General features: G+C 33.2%; 2 protein-coding genes across 4 annotated transcripts in view; one reads left to right on the forward strand and one right to left on the reverse strand.

Annotated features, from left to right (window-relative positions):
- Positions 1-19,157, forward strand: part of LOC135838396 (angiopoietin-2) — a 90,201-nt gene extending 71,044 nt beyond the window's left edge. The window contains exons 3-7 of the mRNA XM_065354008.1: positions 8,999-9,130; positions 17,711-17,895; positions 17,980-18,123; positions 18,209-18,333; positions 18,409-19,157. Coding sequence (XP_065210080.1) covers positions 8,999-9,130; positions 17,711-17,895; positions 17,980-18,123; positions 18,209-18,333; positions 18,409-18,500 — 678 coding nt within the window. The 3' untranslated portion in view covers positions 18,501-19,157. The remainder of the gene's footprint in view (positions 1-8,998; positions 9,131-17,710; positions 17,896-17,979; positions 18,124-18,208; positions 18,334-18,408) is intronic.
- LOC135838394 (centrosome-associated protein 350-like) overlaps positions 1-19,172 on the reverse strand; it is a 122,833-nt gene that overhangs the window by 103,249 nt on the left and 412 nt on the right. The gene's annotated exons all lie outside the window — the stretch shown is intronic.

Here is a 19,172-nt window from a genome sequence, read left to right on the forward strand (position 1 = left end):
AATGTTGACTTTTGGTACCACAATTTTCGTTTTTTTTTTTAGACCAAGTAGGAATTATTATTTTGACTTTTCCCCCCCAATGATTTGCACTCTTGATTATCGGTGAATTTCGATTCAAGGCCATTCTTCAAAGTACACCCAATTTGAGTGGATTTTATTGTTAAACCTCAACTTGGGGGCTTGTCAGCACCGACAATTTTTTTTCCTTTTCATATCAGCCATACTAAAAAATTAAGAAAAAAAATTTAAGATACAATACACAAAAAAAATAATAAAAAATTTGACTTTATTTTTCTTATTTGGAGAAATTTCAAGGAAAATTTTAAAAAAATGAGATTTCTGAAAGGTGTTTTAGGGAGAACAATTTTAGAATCTGAATAATTTTTTTAATTTTCGAACGTTCTTCCAATATTTTTATTAAAAACTAATATCTCGATTCATTCTTAAATTTCTCAACCAGTAAAGACTTTCAAAATCACTTAAATATAACCTGCTCTAATTGAAAATTACACCCTATCTTTATGCCGCGTAAAACCGAACCATCATCCGTGAATAAAAAAAAAAACCGAACAAAATCGAATTCCGATAGATCATGCTTTTTTGGTCGGTAGGTCATAAATGAAGAAAACAAAATTCCGATACACTTCTCGTTAATTTACTGAACTACTTGAATTTTGCAATAACAAAATCGGCACTTTATTGTACGAAAAGAAGCCATAAATCAAACGTGATAACAGGTCACCACACAATCACCTTTTTAAACAGCGCCATTTTTTCTTTCAAATGTATGAAATAGCCGTGGAAATACCATTACGAAAACTATCCCGAGGCGTAAATTATGCACATGCATTGAATCCACATAGCCACGAGACTTGTACGCCGAATACCATACACGCTGCAATTTTTTATATGTACCTTCAAGTTTTCACTAGCGAAGAAAAACACGCCAGTAAAAAATACCGGAAGATAATCACAGAGCTTAAAACAAGTTTATAATTTCACTAAATACAATCCGGGCACGGCTTTCTTTCATGTCAAAAAAAATCATCGTTATTTAGCTTATATTCCGAATTGATAGAGCATACGGCTTACTAATTTAAAATTAGGTAACTGCAACTTTGCAGTAGTTATTTTATAAATTATTCTTCGCGTTCAGATCACGCAATGGCGAACGCTTCAAGATCACCGTGTGGTTTACGTTTACGCGATTCGCGTTTAATGAACTCCGGTCATCTCGACGTGTAATCGCGCACGCGCCCGTCGCGTCATTGGTACACTTGATCGAAAAGCTCGAATTCTCGTACAGTGTGATACAAAAGTTCTGCTATGTTTATAGATATACTTAGTATGTAATTTTTGTTCGGAACAACATGCTTCGAAATAGTGATTTTTTCACCAACAATTCGCCATAAAGAAGACAAAAAACTAACTTGGTGACTTCAGGTGAGTCCGTCACCAAGAAGTCACCAGGAGTCACCAGACATCCAAAAAAAAATTCTAGGGTCAGGAGGACATTCTAGTAGTTTTTTCAACAACAATTCGTCATAAAAAAATTGAAAACCCAACTTGGTGACTTTTGGTGAATCTGTCACCAAGGAGTCACCATGCAGAATTCGCCAATCACCGGACATTTGAAAAAAATTTTCAAAGCCTCTGAGGACATTCTGATAGTTTTTTCACCATAAATTCACCTAAAAAAAAGTGAAAAACTCGCCTGGTGACTTCCGGTGAATCTTCAACCAGAAGTCACCAGACATTCGAAAAAAATTTCAAGGGCCATGAGGACATTCTGGTGATTTTTTCACCAACAATGCGCCATAAAAAAGACAAAAAACCCACTAGGTGACTTCTTGAATTCCCATAGAACATTTTTGAAAAATTGCTTCATTGTAAACTCAAGTCTTCGCTAACTTTCGTGCTGTGAAATTACAAAATTTATGTTTTAGCAAAATAGTACAGTTTTTTGGGGGGTGGGGGGGGGGGGTTAAAGTGTTCTTTAAAACCAGTTTTCGAGTTAAGGAGAAAAAAGTGAAAAATGCCAAAATCATGACATGACTCATCTTTTGAAACCAAATTTCACCACTTGCAGTCCTTTTAGAGAAATTCAGAAATGATAGAGAAAATCAAAATTTCTTTAAACAGTTGAAAAGTCATAAAATTCTAGAACAATGATTGATATTTTTAATCGAGAATTCAAAACACGAGTGAATTTATATTTGGTTTAAAAATAAATTGAATTACTTTTCGAGCTATCAATAGGTTTAAGTTATCTATATTTTCAATTTTCTCATGAAGCATAATTCTTTTTTCAAACGAAACGAACCCGCATAAATATGTCTCCAATACGAAAACAACCTCTTTTGAGCCATTTTGGAACCTCCAGTAAGTTTTATACTCGTGCAATCATCTCCAGGAAGGAATTTGAAATTACTCTGGAAGGATTCAAAGTGAACTGCAGTAACTATAACTTCGGTTGAAGCTTATTGGAGACCTTTTCGATCTTTGGATGAGAGTGAAGGGAGAGGTGAAGGGTTGTCTTTCTCCAATATTTAACATCAAATGCCAGAAGCACACATAAAAAAAGTAACACAATGCGGATAAAATCACCTCACGAGTATCATCATTTTTTTCTTGAATGAAAAATCACCTCGATCGAGCAAAACTTCTGTATCACACTGTATACGGAGGGCGCGCGCAAATCTGACCCAAATCGCGAGTCAGCTCACTGCGACTCTCCTACGCATTTGCAGACCGCGTACAATACGTCGGCGTACAACCGAACGAAGATATTCTCGTAATTAAATGCACCACCCTGATTGGAAGAACAACTCGTATAACGAACGATCTTGTTTTTTTTAAATTAATTACTACAGCGGCCAGACGTATAATAATTAACTCGATACGAGAATTTTGATCAAATATCGATTAGAGCAAGTCGTCGCGTCGCGTTCCCATATAAATGCTTACAATTTTACGATCGCGCTCATTGCTTAATTTCGAAGCTTAACGTCACGTCATTAAAACTAGATGAAATTTGAGACATGACCGAATAAGCAAATACTCATTTACTCACTCTCGTAGTAGAGTTTACAAATCGCGTAAAAATCTGGCGAAATTAAGAAAGTGCGATACCTTTCAAAAACTATCAACTTCAACGCTCCTCGCTCGGCAATCCAGTACAACAGGTAGAAATGTCGGATTACACACATCTTTAAATTGATATATATGTCATGTCGCTCACAGCGACGTATTAATTTTTCATATTTTTTCACCATTCTGATGCGATCATTTCCCAGGCTTCATCTTACTACGATTGCAACTTGTTTTCCAACAAGACGTACAAACAATTTTTGAGAAACCCTGATTGGCGAATGGTTTCGATAATTTCGCCAATTCCGCATAAAACTAGGTATAGGTACTCTGTTTACCACGTTTTATTAAATTATCTCAAGTTATTCAATGCACACGCTAAGTGAACCCACATTATTGGTATGTTTAATAATACTAAACGCAGCTCAGGTAGGTCTAGGTATATGTATCTCGTAAATGATCATACTCTATGTACTGCTGCTATACAAATCGAACAGCATTTCGAGCATATATTATTATAGATGGGTGCAATAATGTAGTCGTCGACGTAATACCCCATTGTGAGGAAATTTTCGCGTGTAAAAATATGCACACTGTCAAAGCACGCGTGTACTGTTTCGCCGTTTATTTACCGAGTTGATTGTATTATGCACATAATATACCCATGTGTCCTTGTCCGGTGGATGGACCACTTTTTTTTCTTTTTTTTTTTTTGAATTGATTTTTCTCTTTTTTTGCTATTATAGGCTATACATGGTCGTTGACATTTGTAACATAGATATGTTTGCACTTTGCAGTTAAAACGTGTGTATGGACATATATTTACGTATTTATAGGATATGCGTACCTACCTACAATTTTTCAACGACATTGCTCTGTATTTTATACTTTACATATGCGTAATTCTAGTTTCTCTAAGTACCTAGTAATTATTTGGTGCATAGGCGAGGATAAAAACTACGACTACCAAGTGTGACGTCACAATTGCGTATTTCAAGGATGAAATCCTGATAAAAGACTGCATTTAGGGAGATAAAACATGAAATTTACACGGGAAAATTCACTTTTTGCCATGAGTTTTATTAAAACATTCGTGAAACATTTTTTTAGACATTGAAGCTTGTATAGCATCACTAGTTTCTGAGAGACGTTTGAAAAAACTGATTTTTCTAATGTAAATTTTGCTTTCTATTCCCCAAAACAAACGTAAACAAACCTTCGTAGGACATTATGACGTCAACAATTGAGAGCCGGTATTCAAAAACGTGAATTGATGGGTAATAAGGGAGTAAAAGTGAGAACGAACCGATATTTTGATCTGCAAAAGTTCAATTTTATGAAATTTTAGGGGCTCATTTCAAGATTTTTAGGAATCTCATATCAAAAAATCAAGTTGAAATTTAAAACCACCAATCACCATCTTCAAAAACTCATCAATCTACAAGGCTAATAAATTTTCCAATTTATCTCAACTTTAGGGTTCATTATGAGGCTTGGAAGGCTCGTACTAAAATAAAGAGCTGACATTCGAAATAATCAATCACTTTTTTTTCGAAATTTGGGAACTTAAGTGGAATTTTGCCGTTTAGATGGCTATGGTATAACTCGATTTTGTAGAAACAGTGGGGCTCGTACTAAAAAGTGAACTGAGATTCGAAATAAGCATCTCTCAAAACCTAACAAACAATAATTCTGATGAATTTTTCATTTTTTTTAAAAATGTGGGGTCTTGCAGAGAAACTTGACTAATTGAAATTAGCGAAGAAATGACATTATTATCGAAAAATATTCACGGAATTATATCCTTAAGTAGGTAAATATGTATATTTTTAAAGCCTTCCATCATATTTTGTATTTTCTCAAGGATTTTTGAAAAATTTACCCCTAACGTAGCAAGATTTAAAAATTGCAATATTGGAAGGGGGTAAGAATCTTGGTTTTGAGAAGCGTTCATTCTCCATCTGTTGACTCTTGCCCATTCGCCCTCAAAACCATAACGTGGTCTCGAAGAAGGGCTAGAGCCTTAATCTTGAAAAAATTGGTAGAAAAAATCTAGCTCTTCAAGGGAATTCAGTTCTATACTTACGCTAACTCGATGGTTCGATTTGAAAAATTTCTCCTCTAAACTTAATCTTCGTATTTTCTTGCCACTAAAATTTAAATTCCAACAAATTAAAAGTTGAAAACAATGACGAAGTATTTTTTTTTTTTTTTTTTTTGAGGAGAGGGGGATTTATACCCAATAGCAGTTCAAATAAGAAAAAAATCGAACGACTTTTGGCTTTCAACATTTTTTGGCTGTAAATTATATCCTTGCCTTACTGGGACTTTTTACGTTTTTTTTTTTTTTTTTTGGCGAGGTCTTCCATTATGTATTATAAATTTCAGTGATTAAATATTTTTCCACGTGCAAGTTCCGTTGCACTTGAAACCATTAAGTAGAATATATTATAATTACAGGTAAACACGATATTTTCCAAGTCGCGTTACACTTTAACCGTGTACCTACATGTAGATAGTTGGATCATTCTTCGCCACTTAATTCACTCCCATAATTTCCAATTAATGCAACCGTATCCACAGAATCGTTGAATACGACTATATCGCAGCTACCGAACGCCTCAGCAATGCAACTTACGACTTACGAGCTCAGATTATTCGCCTTTATTATGCAACACAGTCTCCTAAGGCTATATCCGTCTGTGTTAGTAAGCGTACCGCTGAACTACAATTAGGCATTGCGAACCGTTCGCATTCCGGTTCTAGGGCACAGGCAGATGCGAATATATGAAAAGTGTTTAGGAAACGGGATAATTAAACTTTAAAATAGAGAAAAGAATTAATTATTTGTTCGCGAAAACGAATACGGAATTTGGTGTCTGGCAGCGATACAAGGTATTGAAATAATAAACCATATACCTACCTATGCCTGATTAAAACCTGTAGAGCAGAAGCGGACAATAACCGTGTGCGATATTTATCGGAAATAAATCGGAAAATTATTTTAATTTATAAACATACAAAGTTGATAAGGAGGTCAATTTTTTCATACGATATTTTCTTAGCTTGGCAAATGGTTTGGATGGCGCTGATTTGTAAATCTTAATTCTAATTGATGACGGGACATTTGGAGACCTCGGAAAAAATTAATACTATTTTTCACGATCTTAAGAATATTTTCTGCTCATCTTTAGTTGAAAAATATCAAATATCAGTGGCCAGACTTCCTCACAACCATCAACTCGTACACGCCAAGAACAAGTTATGCAAAGGTTACTAGAGGTGGGTTAGTATTTTTTTTTTTAGATAAGTACGTATTCTTCATTCTATGTAGCACTGATTTTGACATCAGATTCAATTTCTTTCATAAAAACCACCTCTCGACAAGTGAATCGCAAATACGAACACGCTACTTTCAAGAACGATTAGCGTGGATCCTTAATAACGTTTGCAATACTGTAAAATGCAACTTATCTAATACTCAGTCATAACTATATTTTATAACACACCATCACAAACAAAAAAACGGGACAACACACCGAAATACCCCCGTTGATACGTAATCAACTAATCATGTTCTAGGTATTTAATTATACCAGACACACCGTAGACGTCGATTTATACATTATGGATTTCATCGTAACTATCACGAATCTTAGTTGCATTTACAGTTTACACACAGTACCATCATAAGCAGTACATTAACCCTTCAGTGCCCAAGAGAAATCTAACGATGAAAGAAAATTTTCATCACGCTTTGTAGGTTTCGTGTAAATAATAGGGTGAAATTAGTTTTTTCTCAATGAAAGGTTAAAATTTTAAACAGGAAGTAGAATTCCATCAAAATTACCGAATTTTTCTTTGACTTCTCTTTCATACAATTTCTTTTTCTGAAATTTCAAAAAAAATTAAAATTACAATTTTTACAAGGGAACGGCCAAAAAAAGTGCTATCCGACTAAAATGAAACTGTTCTACCCTATTCATGAATTTTCTGATATTTTCTAAAGAATTGTGATATAATTTCTTGAAATTTTAGTTCATATTCAAAGCCAACGTCACCGAAAAGACAAGAAACGATATGTTACACGGCTCATTTTTTTTTCAATTCTGCACATGAGGAGCTCATAACCGCCTGAGGGTTTTAGAGATTGCAAGAACCCTCTTAATGTCTTTAATACTATGTAGAGTAACGTTGCATTTAGGCCATTCGATTAAAAATGCTCCAAATTCATGTTTACCAACACCAGGAGTATCCACAGCAAAAATCACCCTGAACTAAAAAGCACTAAAAAAAATATTTTTGACACATACTTTGAGCTGCAAATTGGAAAATTTCATAAAATTTTTTGAAAAATTGAAAAAGCGACCATTCTAATGATAATCTATAAAAAAAGATACGTTAACTAATGAAAATTTTCAAAAAACATAATATTCAATCTCCTTTGAATTTCTTTTTTTGATAGTTTTAAAAACTAAGGGCTTTCAAAGTTTGTATTAAAATGAAAATGTGGCTCATTGGGAGGATGATAGTGTTTTTTTGGATAGGGCAAAATCACTTTATAAAAAATTTCTGAGTAAAGTCGGAGGACTTCCTGAAGAAACCGGTTTGAACTGATATGAAATGTTCCGTACCTAATGGGAAATGATTCGCAAGTTCACTAAAAATTTCATTAATTCAAAGATTGATGAAAAGGTATAAATAGGTAACGCTGAAATTTCAAGAAATTCTGACATACGTGATTTTTACAGGCCAATCTTTCAACTTTTTACTCAAAAAAATTAAAAATAAAAATCACGTCGAAATCAAAGGCCCCACTCCCAGAATTTTGCGGGAACAACTTCGAGAGAATCCCATTAGGTGCCAGCCAAAATTTGAAATTCTCAGAGGAAATTGAATCAATTTTTCGTGGTTTATTAAAAAGGAAAACTAGGTTGAGGCATCGAGTGGGTAGGATTTCTCTTTCAACACAAATCTTACATTAGTGCAGTACAAATCGTATGGGTATCTCCCACATAACAAAAACCACTAATTTTAAGATTAATTATTTCTCAAAATATAAAATAAAATCTCAAATATTATGCTATAATCTATGTCCACCAACGCGATTACGTTTGGTTCATTTTTTGGTACATAGATGACACATGACCCTTCCAACGAAAAAGTCGCTACAACCACCTATCCAGATAGGTAAAAATCAAACAAATCACCTACTCGTGAAACGTAAACATGTTAAGAATACGGTTTTCATTGAGAAAAAAAGTATTAGGTACCCGAATACGAGTACGTTAAACTAAAACAGTACTAATTTACATGCATCGCGAAGAGGATCATCAAACTGAAGGTTTAATTGGGAGGGCGGTCTGACTTGTCGCTGGGAGCTGTTAATCTATATACACAATACCGATACCATACTTAATCTGAGAATAGATCTTGAAAAGAAAGTGTTAAACTGTCAAGCAGCCATAGTCGATCATTAATTTTCGGATAATGTACAACTATAGAACTAGGGCTCGATCGCGATACAGCGATACTTCATCGTGTTATAGTTAATTGAAGAGTACTCGTCAGTTCCGTGTGCGACCGAGTGTTATTATGAAAAATTACACCGACATGGCGCGGTTAGCCGCACATTACACGTATTAACCATCGATAAACTATCTGGTAGCGTCCCTTGTTCCGTTAAAAAGTTTCGTAATCGCTCCAAGGAGTGTGTTAGAATAAAGCAAAGGAGCAAAAAAAAACAGTGCATCGAGTTATTCGATATACATACAACAAGCCATACCTAACTAGAATTACACGTAATACGGTACTATTTTTTTTCACGTATCGTAGTCTTAAAGAAGAAAGAAACATATTCAATTTAGCGAAATGAACTCAACCATCATGTGTTTGCTTTCTGTTTCAGGGTTACTCTTGTCAAGATTTGATTAACAATGGAATGCGACAATCTGGAGTATACTATTTGCAAATTCGAGGTACTGCGTACTGGTACCTCAAAGTATACTGTGAACAAGACATCGCTGATGGTGGATGGACTGTGAGTAAAATATAAAAATTTAAAACTTGGCTAAATATAAGCTAAATGGATAATCCGCAAGGCTATCGTACCCTAACAATACCAATATCCCAATAGAAACTGCATACAAGCTTATACGTATTAGCAATATCAATAAAAGTAAATGAGGCAATAACCAATTTCAATACATTTTTTATAACCTCATTATGTATTCTATGAACCTTTTTTGTGTTCGCTGTACAAAGAACATATCAATACTCAATACAGCCCATTGAAAAACGATTTTTAAAGAAATAATACTCGTACAATAATACTGGACAAACTCTAATCTCGTGAAAATTTTAGATACTTTTTTTCAATTAACATGAGAGTTTGTTTTTCTGGACAATAAGTATAATAAGGTAGGTAGTACATGAAAAGATTTTGTATATTTTCTAACGTTTCGTAATATTTACATACAGCGTGAAAAGAAGAAAAAATTTCTTACATCAAAATTGATAAAACTGAATAATTTTCGGAAGAATGGGCTTTCGGGTGATTATTTCAATGAAGCATAAGAACCGCTTTTACCGACTTTGCCGTGAAACGGAAAAGTAAGGTATTGTATTTGTCATGATGGTTGAGGATTTGGGTGGGGGTGGGTTTTCTTGACGTTTTGGAGTGTGCTGATCACGATAAGACATATGGCGCAAAACGAGATAAGTTTATATATAGGTATTAGTATCCAGACATGTCAACTATTGAATGGGTTAATTTTACTATACAAGTGGACTGACCAACTTCTCAACTATAGTTGACAAGTCATGGGTTAATTTTACTATACAAGTCAACTATGAGTTTTCAGAAACTTCCACCAGAGGGCGCATGGCTTAGAAATCAAGGCGCGAGGACGAACGCAGGGTCTACAGTCAATTTGTAGTGAGTAGAATGTGATGTGCTGGTGGAGATGTATGCAAATACATCGATCCTGAGTGTACACGACAACAAATTTGACTTGAAATTTTTCAGTATTTTATTGGCCTATGGAAAATTTAAAAATATCAAAAATTTTTATGCTGTTTAAGCTTTCTTTTGGTGTCTTAACTTTCTCAAAATTCAAATTACTTCAACTCCATTTTCAAAAATTTTCGTCAAAATTTAGCCTAAAAATCTGATTACTTTTTTCAAAACATAGATTTTTTTAATATTAGACTGAATCTGCAAATAAAATTTCAATAAGTGATTTAGAACAGAAATTATACCAATTTTAAACTTTTGTTCAATTTTCTGCATATATGCCAAGCATAGTTGACATGTCTGGTCGCAAGCAAATATATATACAGTTGTTCAGGGCCCAAGTGGCATCTTTTTTTGTTGTTGAATGGTAAACTGGCATCTTTTTTACAAACTGGCATCATTTTGCGGATGCCACTTTAACATTGCTGTTATATGATATCCTACAGGTCCGTACATTCCAAAAATAGGGTTAGTTTGGTGATGCCACTTTACCTGATATACAACCGCCCACACCCCTCAGGTTCAAAGACAATATGTGGTAATGTGGCATCTAGCATGTTTTACAACGTAGTGTGCGTAGCGCGCCATGTTACAGTGCTCCCCTCACGCTACCCGCCTATAAAGGAAGCCCTTTTGTGCTCGTATGTCATGCGCACATGCGGAGTAGTGCAGCTGTACTATTACTTGCCGAAAAATATTTTTGAAGGTGAAGATTAGTGAAGATGCCAGTCTCCTGTATATATTCTTGGATGCCAGAATACCGTCAAACGACTATTCATATTTATATATTTATTTATATATTTATACATTTGTTAAGGGCCCAAGTGGCATCTTTTTTTGTTGTTGAATGGTAAACTGGCATCTTTTTTACAAAGTGGCATCATTTTGCGGATGCCACGTTAACATTGCTGTTATTTGATATCCTACAGGTCTGTACCTTCCAAAAATAGGGTTAGTTTGGTGATGCCACTTTACCGGATATACAACCGCCCACACCCCTCAGGTTCAATATGTATATGTGGTAAAGTGGCATCTAGCATGTTTCATAACGTAGCGCGCGCTCAGCGCGCTACGTTGTAGTGCTCTCCTCACGCTACCCACGTATACGCGAAGCGCTTTTGTGCTCCTACATCATAAGCACGTGCGGAGTAGTGCAGCTGTATTATTACATGCTGAAAAATATTTTTGAATGTGAAGATGCCAGTCTCCTGTATATACTCTGGATGCCAGAATACCGTCCAACGACTATACATAGATTTAAACTTAGTCATTGTGGTGCCCGTTTTAAGTATACGTAGTCATTGTGGTGCCCGGTTTTGGGCTTGTGGCGCCCAAATTGGGCACCACAAGGTCTTTTTATATAAAACGATGTAGAATTTGATGAAATGCACTCTAAGGCGAAAAAAAAAAATTTGAGGCAGGCACCACAAGTACCAAGTTTATATAACGGGCACCACTATGACTAAAAACCTTAAAAAAAATAAACTGCTCTAAAACACCTTTATCATACATATATATATATGATCCTCTTTGTACGCGGGCACCACAATTACCATAAAAGACCCGGGCACCACAAGGTACTAGGTACGTGTATTCATATATCAATTTATGTATAAATTTGTGTCACGCTGAACTCAAAAGCTCCGAACTTTAAGTCGAACCTGATGATGGCAAAATATTGCTTTGATACTGAACTAGAGAAATTTTTAATTTGGTCGAAATCGGTTCAGCCGTTTACGAGATATGAACGTTTAAGCGTGTTTCAACGTTATGGATAAGCAGAAATTTGTGTAAACCCTTATATCTAGCAAACGGCTCACCCCCAACAAACAGATGGGGTGGTTAGGGTGTGTAGGTTGCAGATTGGTACGCCGAAGGTCGGGTGTTCGAATCCCGCGCGAGTCAAGAGGAGAAAATTTTTTGTTGATTTTTTTGTTAATTTTATCCGTCCAAAATTTTTTTGCCATAAAAAATCAAAATTTTTCAAAAATTTCTAGTGTAATTTTTGTTTTAACAAAAAACATTAAGTTTTTGGTAAATAGCCAGTAAATTTTGATAATTTTTTTTTTTTTGTTAATTAATAGTAATTTTTAGTAAATAAAATGATTAGTTATTTTTGGTGAATTACTCGTAATTAAAGTTGGTCGAAAATTTTGGTAAATTGCTTGGGTAATTTTTGGTAAATTGGTAAAGTTTGGTAAATTGGTAAAAACCTTTGACAGTAAATTACTGGGGTAATTGAAATTCGGTAAAAAAAATTGGTAAATTAGTGAGGAAATGTCTCGTAAATTACTGAGGTGAATGTTGGTAAATTGCTGGGGTAATTTTTGGTAAAATGGAAAATTGGTAAATTAATGGGTAATGTCTAGTAAATTACTGAGGTAAATGTTAGTAAATTGCTGGGGTAATTTTTGGTAAATTCGTAAATTTTGGTAAAGTGGTAAATTTTGGTAAATTGGTAAATTTTGGTAAATTGGTAAATTTTAGTGAATTGGTAAATTTTGGTAAATTGGTAAATTTTGGTAAATTGGTAAATTTTGGTAAATTGGTAAATTTTGGTAAAATGGTAAATTTTGGTAAATTGATAAATTTTGATAAATTCGTAAATTTTAGTAAATTGGTAAATTTTGGTAAATCGGTAAATATTAGTAATTTGGTAAATTTTGGTAAATTGGTAAATTTTGGTAAATTGGTAAATTTCAGTAAATAGCTAAATTTCAATTCTGGATAAAAATTAAGCCATTAAAAACCTCTAAATTTTGGTAAATCGGTAAATTTAGGTAAATTGGTAAATTTTGGTAAATAGGTAAATTTTGGTAAATAGGTAAATTTTGGTAAATAGGTAAATTTTGGTAAATTGGTAAATTTTGGTAAATCGGTAAATTTTGGTAAATCGGTAAATTTTGGTAAATTGGTAAATTTTGGTAAATAGGTAAATTTTGGTAAATAGCTAAATTTCGGTAATAATTTTGTTTTTTGTCAACAATTTTCCTGATATATTATTCCACTTGTAATATGACGGTTACGTCTTCATAAGTACGCTAATTTTTATTTGAAAATCAATTTCATAAAAGTGTAATATGATGGCTACTTATGATTGACTATTTTATTTTGTCGATGTTTTCGACTTTTCATATTCATTAAATCGGTAAATTTGGGTACTTCCGCGCATTTTGATAAATTGGTAAATTTTTAAGTAATGTCTGGTAAATTACTGAGATAAATGTTGGTAAATTACTGGGGTATATTTAGAGCAAAGTCGGTTGATCTTGCGAACTGCGCAAGATGTTTTTATTCTTGTATTAAAAAAAATTAATCTAATGCATTTTTATTTTCGATGGGTATAGATTCAATTTTTCAATTTTGACGTAGGGAAATTGTATCATTTTTTCAGCTTATCAAAAACTCTTATTTTTGGACACGCTATATGAAGCTCACATATTCGTTTATAAATAAAATTGAATAAAATTGCCAATAGTCGTGAGTGATGTATTCAAATTATTGAACATGTTGCCTTTCAGTAGAATTGAAGGAGCTATGTTATTTGAAAAACTAAAATTTACAAATATGTATTGAGAAATTTTCTGAATACGTACAAGAGAATTTTGGATCACTTATCCTCCAAAAAAACTCTTCAAAAAAGAATTACACCCCGCCCTCTCCACGATTCCTAATGAACCTACTCCATGAACAAAAATTAAAAATTTCAGTAAGAAAATGTTATGATATCATGGTGGAATCCGCCCCTAAGAAAAACAACCTACCACTTCACCATTTATTGTATAAGACAATCTATGAAACAGCTAATGAGCCAAAAATTTGGGGGCTGACAAATCTTCCACACTCCAGAGTCAAGTTAGATTACTAAACTTATTTGAGGGATCTGTCCGCCCAAATTTTTGGCTCATTAGCTGTTTCATAGATTGTCTTATACAATAAATGGTGAAGTGGTAGGTTGTTTTTCTTAGGGGCGGATTCCACCATGATATCATAACATTTTCTTACTGAAATTTTTAATTTTTGTTCATGGAGTAGGTTCATTAGGAATCGTGGAGAGGGCGGGGTGTAATTCTTTTTTGAAGAGTTTTTTTGGAGGATATCAGTACTTTTTTTTCTATATTATTGTGATGAAGTGTTCAATCTAATAAATGAAAATAGCATTGGTGGCAGGAGCATGCAGAGAGTGGACAGATTACTGGACATTTGTCATTAAACTGACTGGAATAAAAACAGTGGGTTTTCAAGGGTGATGGGGGAAGGGGTTGACCAAAAATTCGCCGATCAGTAAAAAAAGACTTTCAATTTTGTCAAATAAAATGACAAATAGCGAATATAAATTTCTAGAATGAAATGAGAGATGAAATGACAAGTTTACCAATAATTGATAAAAATACCTATTAAAAAATTATTATTTTCCTTTTTGAATTTTTTGAAGTTTCAAAATGGAATTTTTTAGTTTAGGAAAAGGATAGAAAAAATAACTGAGTGATGCGAGTGAAAAAACGTTCAAAAATTCAAGAGGTGAAAAACAATGTGTTTTTCAGGTTCCATTTTTTGGCTTCAAAATTTTGGAATTTAAATGTCAACTTTTTAAAAATTTAAATTTTGAAAATGAGAACCAAACAAACCTGAACAAAGTAAAGCAAAACGTCATTTCAAGAAGTAAAAAAAAACATGTTTTTTCAGGTGAAAAAGTGTATCTTGTTTGTTTTAAATAAATTTGCATAATGAAATTTTTTCCATGTTTACTTTTTTAAAAAAAACAAGGGCAAAAGAAAATTTGTACTTTAGGAAGTGAAAAACGTTTTTTTACAATGTATTTTTAAAAATTGAACATGTTAAATAAAAATCATATTGAAAAAAATCAGCTTACAAAATTAAAAATTAAAAAAAAATTTTGATTCTGATGGGGTTTGAACCGGAGTCTACTGCGTGGCGAGCGGAAGCTTAAATCATTCAGCCACTAGGCTGCTCAACGTTTTAGCGCATTTCAACTGCATACAACGCCGCCAACACGTGTTGTGCTTTAAATTTAACGGACATTTTGATATTGAACGTGTATGTGCAATAATAATAATTATTGCACATAAATTAAAGCTCACATTAATTTGAAAATATTAAAAGGCACTTCTACGATGTTCAAAGTATATTTGAACAAAATTTCAACGTAATTCGTGCCGTATTCGAAGCTGTAGCTTTGTCTAAAGAATCAATAATGGCGAATATTAGTATTACAAATTAACTGTTTCTTTAGACAAAGCTACAGCCTCGAATAGGGCACAAATCACGCTGAAATTTTGTTCAAATGTACTTTGAACATCGTAGATGTGCCTTTTGATGTACGTACATCTATCCCAGCTTTGGTTTGATTGTACTTTGGATAAATATACTGCTCGTTTTTTCAACATTTGTCATTTTTCAGCATCTTTAGACTCCACTCAAGCTTGATGTAATTGGGCTACAAAGCTCAATTTTTGCATGAACATCAAGTTTGTGGTGGAGAAGTGCCTTTTGATATTTTGGGTTAATTTTGAGAATTTTTGGGGCCCAAAAAGGGGGGGTGCAGGGTCAATTTTGAAAAAATTTACAATTTTTTTACCTTAGTCAGTAATGGTTGACAAATCAAAGCTATATTCCAAATTTCATCAAAATTGGTTCGGCCAATCCTTCAAACTTTGAGTAAGTGTTGAACAAGAATTTCGCCAAAATGACAAAAAACTGGGTATTTGGAACTTCGCGAATTTTTATCGTACAAAAATTATTCTTATATATTCTGAAAGGTATTTGAAAAATAAGAATAAAATTATCTATGCGTTTTTTGAATAAACGCATAGTTTTTGAGAAAATTGCGTTTGAAACTCGGGGAAATTGCATTACGAAATAGTTACAGAATATAACTCCGTCTGGCGTTGCGCCGCCTACGGTTGAACGCGTTTCATTACGCGCTTGAAACCGTGGGAGGGCGGGGTGGCAACGCTACCGCGTCGCCTGATATGTTATTATAGCCAGTTTTCCATCTTCAAAATTAGAAAGGCAAATCCACTCTGAACATTTCTCAAAATCAAAAGATATTCGAATTCCAAATTTTTATAATAAGGTTTGCCCCTTCAATTTTGAAGATGAAGATAATTTACAACATTTTCAAATTCAATGTATCGAATAACGAAATCATCGTACAAAAAATGATCACTGTCCACTGCTCCTTCGATTCTACTGAAAGACAACATGTTCGATTAAAGACATCACTCACGACTGCCTCGGTATCTCGTCACTCTCCATAAATCATACAGCTACATTATAATAATCGCCAAGATTGACAGAAAAGAAACATAACATATAAGGAGTTCGAGTTTTTGAAATTTTAAAACTGAAATAAAAATTAACTAACCTAATTTCGGTAAAATCAAAACTTAATTGTTCAACTTGTACGAGTATAGCGTACTTAGTACTTGAAGTAAGAATTGAAGGCGATAGAAAAATTATGTAATACAAGGTACCAAGAGATGAAAAAGATTCTTAAAAAATTCAAATCATATTTTATTCATTTTGAATAATAACTATTTCGTTCATTTCTACAGTTCCTCCCATAAAATTTCGAAAAGTCGAGCTTTTATAATTTTCTGAATAACGAAACGACGCAAGAACCTCAAGATTCAATATTACTTTTTTCTTTATATGTACATTATGAAGATTTATTTTTGGGGTCTAAAGACTCTACAAATTGAGAAAAACTATCGCCGAATACTTTCAAACAAATTCACTAACAAAATTTTAAAATGAAAATGCACGAATTTTTCAAACTTTCTGACGGGAATTGAGCACAGCAGAATGTTTGTAAGATTTTAAACCCCATTTCACTCCCCCTTCATCTGAAAAATGAACTAATTCCTTGAGGCAAAAACAAGCTTCCCTTTCCTTAAATCGTAATCGGTTTACCAAACTGATTTTTTTTTCATAGTATTCTCAACATAAAGTGCAAATTTTTCTCAATTTAAATAATAACTTGAAGAGAAAATGCATTTTAAATAATTTAACCCATGATTTTTTGGAGCATTTTTTCGAATCAACAGCACTTTTTTTCAACCATTATATTTCGATTAAAAATTAAATTTCATAAACAAAAAAAAATGATGTTGAAACCTGATGTTACAGAAAAATAATTACGGCGGAAGTCTGAAAAACGAAAGAATTTATTTTATGAAAACCCTGCAAGCTATGTATAGGCAGCGTATTTTACAGTGTTGCATGAGAAGTTGCGTTGACATGAAGATTACAAAGTAGAGAGATGTGAAGTTGAAATCTCCATAGCATAAACAAAATTGCAATATTCTACTTAAAAACACATGTCATTATCATATTTGAATTGAGAAATATATTTTTAAAAATTTGAACTCGTGTGGTTGGAAAAACATGGTTCTAAACTGATGGTACATGATCTTTATTGAGAAAAGATCTCCATTTCTGTCAGATTTTCTCTCACTTTGAATTATTGTATTTACTAGGACTTAAATTCATATCAATATAAAAATAAAAAAACTTCACTCCTAGAATTATATTGAAGTACCTATTGACTTTCTACTGACAAATTTCTGAAAATGTTTATAGGTAATTCATAGAAGAGACGATTTTGGCATACGAGAGAACTTCAATCGGGACTGGAATGATTATAAAAATGGTTTTGGAGACCTATCGAAGGAATTTTGGCTCGGAAATGAAAATATTTATATGCTAACCAATAACGAAGAATATTCTCTACGTGTAGAGTTAGAAGATTTCGAAGGAAATAAAAGGTACGTTACAATGAAGACCACCGAATGAGCTTTTTTCATTACTTTCGAGATCTACACCTACTGATTTTTTTCCATTATGTATAGATATGCTCAATATTCCCATTTCAAGATCTACTCTGAAGGTGAGTACTACAAGTTAGAAATTGACGGATACGATGGAAATGCCGGAGATTCGTTGAATGATCCTTGGTATGGAAGTAACAACAGTCCATTCTCAACTTACAACAGGTAAACATAGTCACAGTCACAGTCGATCATGAATATTTTGCATTAAATCTCAATTCACGATATTTACTCATTTTTATATTCACAGAGATAATGACAGGTCGAGCCTTAACTGCGCTTCAATGCTGAAAGGAGGTTGGTGGTGGAGATCATGTGGTCGAGGACTGAATGGATTATATCTTACTGACCCACAAGATTTAACAGCCAGACAAGGTTGGTTTTTTGTTTCAGATTCTATCGCAAAGACTAAACAAACAAAAATTAATAAATAAAATCAAACAATTTCAGGTATTGTATGGTTCCGATGGAGAGGCTGGGATTACACACTGAAGAAAGCTATGATGATGATACGACCAAGAGGAGTAACACCAAGTACTTGATAGTAACGTAATCATTTTAAACGGCCAAAGGAAACCAAAGTTATCGTTGTACTGTACAACCCAATGATGTATTTATTGCCAGTAAAACTGTGTGCAACACAACAAAGAATAATTTGTCAAGTTACATCATTTTTCTAGAATTTCTGGAGGGAAATTGAAACTACGAATAGTAAAATTTTGATCAAATTTTCATTTGTTTACCAAATAATAATTGTTAGTCTTTTTTAAAAATTTTCTATGTTATATATTATGTTTGTTCTTTTCACTATGTTGTTATCAATCAAGAACTTTTATAGAAATCGGTGATATTTTGTTAAACTAGTACTAGAATCAAGTCATGAATGTAAAAATATTAAATTACGGTTTATACAAAATATCACCGATCACATCACTAATAATAATTTAATTTGCTAGCTTTGTAAATATTTTACTGATACTGTTATTTAAAAGTGCCAAGTTAGAACTAGGTAATGCTTTGCATTGTTTAGTTTATTCGTTGGTATGATTTGCATTGAGATAATTATGAAGAATGTAATGCGAAATATGAAACCTGCGATAAGAAGGTGAAGTACTGAATAATTTATTAATAAAGTTCGGTCATCCGTAGAACTTTATTTTTATAAAGAATCTTTGTTTAAATATATCTCTTTTTTTATACTATGTGTATTCTGT

The sequence above is a fragment of the Planococcus citri genome, chromosome 3 (assembly GCF_950023065.1).
Source record: "Planococcus citri chromosome 3, ihPlaCitr1.1, whole genome shotgun sequence".
In the NCBI taxonomy this organism is placed as follows: Eukaryota; Metazoa; Arthropoda; class Insecta; order Hemiptera; family Pseudococcidae; genus Planococcus; species Planococcus citri.